Source organism: Pistacia vera, unplaced genomic scaffold (assembly GCF_008641045.1).
Source record: "Pistacia vera cultivar Batoury unplaced genomic scaffold, PisVer_v2 Contig136, whole genome shotgun sequence".
NCBI lineage: Eukaryota > Viridiplantae > Streptophyta > Magnoliopsida > Sapindales > Anacardiaceae > Pistacia > Pistacia vera.
In genome coordinates this window covers 1,038,834-1,045,202 of record NW_022195423.1, presented here as the reverse complement: position 1 = coordinate 1,045,202, position 6,369 = coordinate 1,038,834, and the positions used below count along the sequence as shown (strand labels likewise).

General features: G+C 35.8%; 1 protein-coding gene across 1 annotated transcript; it reads left to right on the top strand.

Moving 5' to 3' along the window:
* Positions 1-222: 222 nt before the first annotated feature.
* LOC116122595 (trihelix transcription factor PTL-like) lies at positions 223-4,208 on the top strand. Its single transcript, XM_031408426.1, has 3 exons — positions 223-675; positions 1,263-2,144; positions 3,109-4,208. The coding sequence occupies exons 1-3, from the start codon at positions 248-250 to the stop codon at positions 4,166-4,168; spliced, it is 2,370 nt and encodes a 789-aa protein (XP_031264286.1). The 5' UTR covers positions 223-247; the 3' UTR covers positions 4,169-4,208.
* Positions 4,209-6,369: the final 2,161 nt, after the last annotated feature.

Sequence of the window (6,369 nt, the reverse complement as noted above, 5' to 3'; positions counted from 1 at the left end):
AGAGAGAAAAATAAGACAGACAGAGAGAAATACAAAGAAAGAAGGGAGCAGTGATGAAAGTAGCGGTAGACTCGGATCCTGTCCCCTAAGAAAAAGGTTCAATTTGTACAGACAATAAGTCCATTAATGTCAAACATTATTTGACTATCTCTATCTCTCTCCATCTTTTTCTTTCTCTCTTTCTTAGTTTCTTTCTTCCTCAATCAAAATAATATTAATAATAATAAAAAAAAAAACCTAATAAAAAATGGCTGATGATATCAACAATCAGTACGGCCTCCCTGATCTCGGCCAACTGGTCTCTGGTAGAACCCACTTTCCGGCGAATCCACAAGCCGCGGAGTCATACTTGTTTCACAGGAATCATCAGCATGAGACAGTCATGTTGCCCGGTGGATTGGTTAGCTTTGGTCACGATCATCATCACAATAATTTTAGTGGCGCAAATATTTCTTGCAATACTTCTGTTTCTGGTGCTGCTGCTTCTGGTTCAGCTCATAGTTCCAGATATGGAGGAGTGGATATGGAGAGTGGTGGATGGAGTTTTGGAAATGAAGGTGGGAATTGCCGGTGGCCACGGCAAGAGACGCTTACGCTTCTTGAGATCAGATCTCGACTCGATTCTAAGTTCAAAGAGGCTAATCAGAAAAAACCGTTGTGGGATGAAGTCTCAAGGTATACAAAAACACACTTGTTATTTTATGTATTTGATAATTTTCTTTCCTTCAAATTTCTGATTTTTCATCCAAAATTTCCCATTTTGGTTTTTGTCTGCTCACCCTCTCTCCAACTTCAGTGGACAGTGATGATGACAAAGATTGATTTTTAATAAATTTTATGTTTTCTTTTACCTAGTTTTGTGATTGAAAATTGAAATATGACAAACCTTTCCTTCAACAGAGGGAGACCACTGACCAGGTCTTGTTTTATCTTAGTTTTATAAGTTTTCTAATCGATTTCTTGGAGGGTTTTCTCTAATCTTTTTTTCTTTTCTACCGGCAGATTATTTAATGCTATCAACATAATTTAATAATATTATCGATATTGTTTATAATGTTTTCAAAATCTTTAATTATGATTCAATTATTGGAAATGTTGATTAAAATAAATGAAGCTGAAGGCATTTTTGAGTTACTGTTTACTGAATTAATGCTTTTGAGTAACTAATTAGAGGTTAGAGAACGCCTATTAATCGAACTAGGGTTTGCTGATTTTTTTGTGTAATTATTTCATAAAGCGGGAATTGATTCTTTTTTGTACAGGATAATGGCGGAGGAACATGGTTATCACAGAAGTGATAAGAAATGCAGAGAGAAGTTTGAGAATTTGTACAAGTATTACAAGAAAACAAAGGAAGGTAAAGCTGGAAGACAAGATGGAAAAAACTACAGGTTCTTTCGCCAACTTGAAGCCCTCTACGGAGAAACAAGCAATAATAATAATAATAATAATCAAATTTCACTGTCGGAATCCCATCTTGATCATCATAATCATAACAATTCTAGTCTTCTTTACCAAACTCAAAACAACCAAGAGGCTTTCCCGGATCAGAGCCTGAGTTTCTCCAACACTTCCGAGTTCGAAACCGCGTCTTCAGAAAACAATGATAACGATGATCTTTCAGCCATTGCCTTTATGATGAACCAAAAATCCTTGGAGAATAATAAGCAGAAAGGGGCTAGTGATGGAAGGGTTAAGAAGACTTGGAAGGAGAAGGTTAAGGAGTATGTAGATTCACAAATGCGGAAGCTAATGGAGTCACAAGAGGCGTGGATGGAAAGAATGCTGAAGACTATTGAAGATAAAGAGCAAGAAAGATTGTGTAAAGAGGAAGAATGGAGGAATCAAGAGGTGGCTCGGTTTGATCAAGTGCATGAATTTTGGGCTAAAGAGAGAGCTTGGATTGAAGCGCGAGACGCCGTAGTAATGGAGGCATTGAAACAATACACAGGAAGAGGATTCGAAGTTTCATCATCATCAGCTGCGGCTAAGAAAATTCCCATCAATAAATGGAGTGAACCTGAGACTTCATGTTTGGTACAACTTGTAACAAAATTCCAAGAAAATGGATATTCGGATGAAAACCTTTGGGAGGAGATAGCGGCACAAATGGCGAGTTTGGGGTATTTCAGGAGTGCAACTGAGTATAAAGAGAAATGGGAGAAGATGAAGATGTACTTCAATTTGGCAACGGAGGGTAACAAGAAGCAAAGGCTTGAGAGCATGGATTTGTCTGCAAGTTCTTATGGAGGAACTCAAGTTTTTCACATGGTAGGAAATGAAGATGTGGAGAATTTGTGGGAGAAGGGAAAGAATCATCATCAAGAGAGAGAGAATTTAAGGTTTTCTCCATAGGAATTTTTTTTAGGCTTTAACTTGTTGATGAGAAGGTAAGAGTTATTATGGGTGTGTGACAATTGGGGTTTTGTTTATTTTCTGTGTAAGTAAGTAACTGACTCGGGAATTTTCTTCACGAATTACTCTCAATTCTTAAGTGCAAGAAAATTGAAACCTAGATGCCTCTAGCTTACTTAATGCTCATTAAAAGATTTCAGGTTTTTCATGAATTAACAGATGATTCCAGGGTTGTGGCATTCAATTTGGTATTGAAACAATAATAAATTGGTGGGTTTTTGTGCTTTAATTATCTGTTTTTTTTTTTAAANAGTTTTGTGATTGAAAATTGAAATATGACAAACCTTTCCTTCAACAGAGGGAGACCACTGACCAGGTCTTGTTTTATCTTAGTTTTATAAGTTTTCTAATCGATTTCTTGGAGGGTTTTCTCTAATCTTTTTTTCTTTTCTACCGGCAGATTATTTAATGCTATCAACATAATTTAATAATATTATCGATATTGTTTATAATGTTTTCAAAATCTTTAATTATGATTCAATTATTGGAAATGTTGATTAAAATAAATGAAGCTGAAGGCATTTTTGAGTTACTGTTTACTGAATTAATGCTTTTGAGTAACTAATTAGAGGTTAGAGAACGCCTATTAATCGAACTAGGGTTTGCTGATTTTTTTGTGTAATTATTTCATAAAGCGGGAATTGATTCTTTTTTGTACAGGATAATGGCGGAGGAACATGGTTATCACAGAAGTGATAAGAAATGCAGAGAGAAGTTTGAGAATTTGTACAAGTATTACAAGAAAACAAAGGAAGGTAAAGCTGGAAGACAAGATGGAAAAAACTACAGGTTCTTTCGCCAACTTGAAGCCCTCTACGGAGAAACAAGCAATAATAATAATAATAATAATCAAATTTCACTGTCGGAATCCCATCTTGATCATCATAATCATAACAATTCTAGTCTTCTTTACCAAACTCAAAACAACCAAGAGGCTTTCCCGGATCAGAGCCTGAGTTTCTCCAACACTTCCGAGTTCGAAACCGCGTCTTCAGAAAACAATGATAACGATGATCTTTCAGCCATTGCCTTTATGATGAACCAAAAATCCTTGGAGAATAATAAGCAGAAAGGGGCTAGTGATGGAAGGGTTAAGAAGACTTGGAAGGAGAAGGTTAAGGAGTATGTAGATTCACAAATGCGGAAGCTAATGGAGTCACAAGAGGCGTGGATGGAAAGAATGCTGAAGACTATTGAAGATAAAGAGCAAGAAAGATTGTGTAAAGAGGAAGAATGGAGGAATCAAGAGGTGGCTCGGTTTGATCAAGTGCATGAATTTTGGGCTAAAGAGAGAGCTTGGATTGAAGCGCGAGACGCCGTAGTAATGGAGGCATTGAAACAATACACAGGAAGAGGATTCGAAGTTTCATCATCATCAGCTGCGGCTAAGAAAATTCCCATCAATAAATGGAGTGAACCTGAGACTTCATGTTTGGTACAACTTGTAACAAAATTCCAAGAAAATGGATATTCGGATGAAAACCTTTGGGAGGAGATAGCGGCACAAATGGCGAGTTTGGGGTATTTCAGGAGTGCAACTGAGTATAAAGAGAAATGGGAGAAGATGAAGATGTACTTCAATTTGGCAACAGAGGGTAACAAGAAGCAAAGGCTTGAGAGCATGGATTTGTCTGCAAGTTCTTATGGAGGAACTCAAGTTTTTCACATGGTAGGAAATGAAGATGTGGAGAATTTGTGGGAGAAGGGAAAGAATCATCATCAAGAGAGAGAGAATTTAAGGTTTTCTCCATAGGAATTTTTTTTAGGCTTTAACTTGTTGATGAGAAGGTAAGAGTTATCATGGGTGTGTGACAATTGGGGTTTTGTTTATTTTCTGTGTAAGTAAGTAACTGACTCGGGAATTTTCTTCACGAATTACTCTCAATTCTTAAGTGCAAGAAAATTGAAACCTAGATGCCTCTAGCTTACTTCATGCTCATTAAAAGATTTCAGGTTTTTCATGAATTAACAGATGATTCCAGGGTTGTGTCATTCAATTTGGTATTGAAACAATAATAAATTGGTGGGTTTTTGTGCTTTAATTATCTGTTTTTTTTTTTAAATCTTTTTTCCTTGGCAGTTCTCTTAGTGTAAGAATTGTACATTGTTAGTCTACCAAATATTACAAAAGTTATAAATTCTCTAATATTCATGTGATACTATAAATATTCATTATAGGAAATTGTGTATATTCTAATGCTGGGAACTGAAATTGGCGTTTACACAAATCGTTGTTGACGCACAATGGCGTCGGCAATAAATTGAAGTACCGTAACACAGATTGTATCAAGTTAAGTCATATAGACGCTTGCATCGTGATAATCAACTGATTTACAGCACCCCCGACGCCATTTTCCCGGCACCGGTGCATGCCTAACTTCCGGTGGTGACTGTTAGTAATCGGTTTGCGCAAAATTTCTAGAAAATTATATTTTGGCAACGGGGCCGGGTAAGGGCCATACAGTCTCAAATTTTTTCTTCCAATCTGCTCTACTCGTGGTAAAAGGACAAAGGTAAAAAAATAGTTTTACATTTTACCTCTAATTAGGCTGTAGAGTAATTGCTATCATGTCTTAATTTTTTATGTAAAAATAGCTAACCTCTCAGAGATAATGATATTATTGTCAAACATCAATCAGGTATGAGATCTTTTTAATGCCCTCTAGGGATTAAATTGTTTCGTTTTTATGGAAAAACAAAGCTTGATTTGTAATCTATAGAGGTCCCCATATATATTTTTATAGTACCATGCATTGTCTGCACGAAATCTGTTTGATTTATGTAGAATTTCTGTTTCTTCTGAATTTCGTATTGCTTGTATTTTAATGCTCTCATTGTTTTAGGAGTTAAATTTGAGACATGGGAAACAACTAGAAAGTGGTAAAAAACTGGCACTCTTCCAAAATTATTTACTTGTACCTCTTATAAGATCTCTAATTTTCTCTTTACAATTTCAGGAGCATCTGCATTAATTTTAGGGTTTCATATATTTGGTGTGCGACAGTGCGAGGCACCTTTAAGTGGGTATAATATTCAAGTATCGTTTGCTGTCAGGGTTGAAGATGGTAATAATCTTTTCATGATCAGCCATTCTTATGTTTCAACTTGTTTGAGAGACGTATTAGCTAGCTTCAGTTTCGCACTCGAATTCGTAAAAGCAAGGTTAGAAGATTTCTGGCTAAAGAAAAAAAAAAAAAAAAGGATTATTCGAGGGAGTTCAGTCTTTTCATATTTACTTTGAGCTTTATAAATCTTAATTAATTTTCTTTCCACTCTAGGTCAGGAGATTTTATGTCTTCTTACTAGTTATTCTAGATATTATTCTAAGGCAATAGATGAAAGATTTCAATTTAATTAAATACAAGATTCTTCCCAGATTTGAGTTCTGAATATTATATTGAACAAATCGGAGATTCTGATTACCAGTTGATGAAACAGAATATATCAAAGGAATAAAATTTTGATCACATGAAAATATTAAAACAAGCATATGTGGCATAAAATTCTTTCAAAATTTAGACAAGTTCGATAACTGATTTGAACTTAAAAATATAATGCAGGAATATACAGTAGCCGGTCAAAGAGACAATGAACACTCTGAAAATGTACATTTTGTTTTGTTCTATGGCTTCTAGTTAGGCCTGAGTGACATACCCCATCACCAATAATTTTAGATTCAGAAAAATAAGATGAAAATTGGCAGCCATCATATGCCATAAGTTAGCTAAGTCTGGAGCACTTCTTAGAAATTTTTTAAAGCCACCAGTAGTCTCACTCTTAACAATAATCACTAATGAGTAGAACTAGTTCAAAGCTATTAATTCGTGACAATCCACCTCCTTAGAACCGACGTCCACGGCAGCTTGATAGACTCAGCTAGCAAGACTTCATACCTTCAGGTCATCCATCTGCAGTAAGGGCCGTCCCAGATGGGTGCCAATCCACAAGATTTCC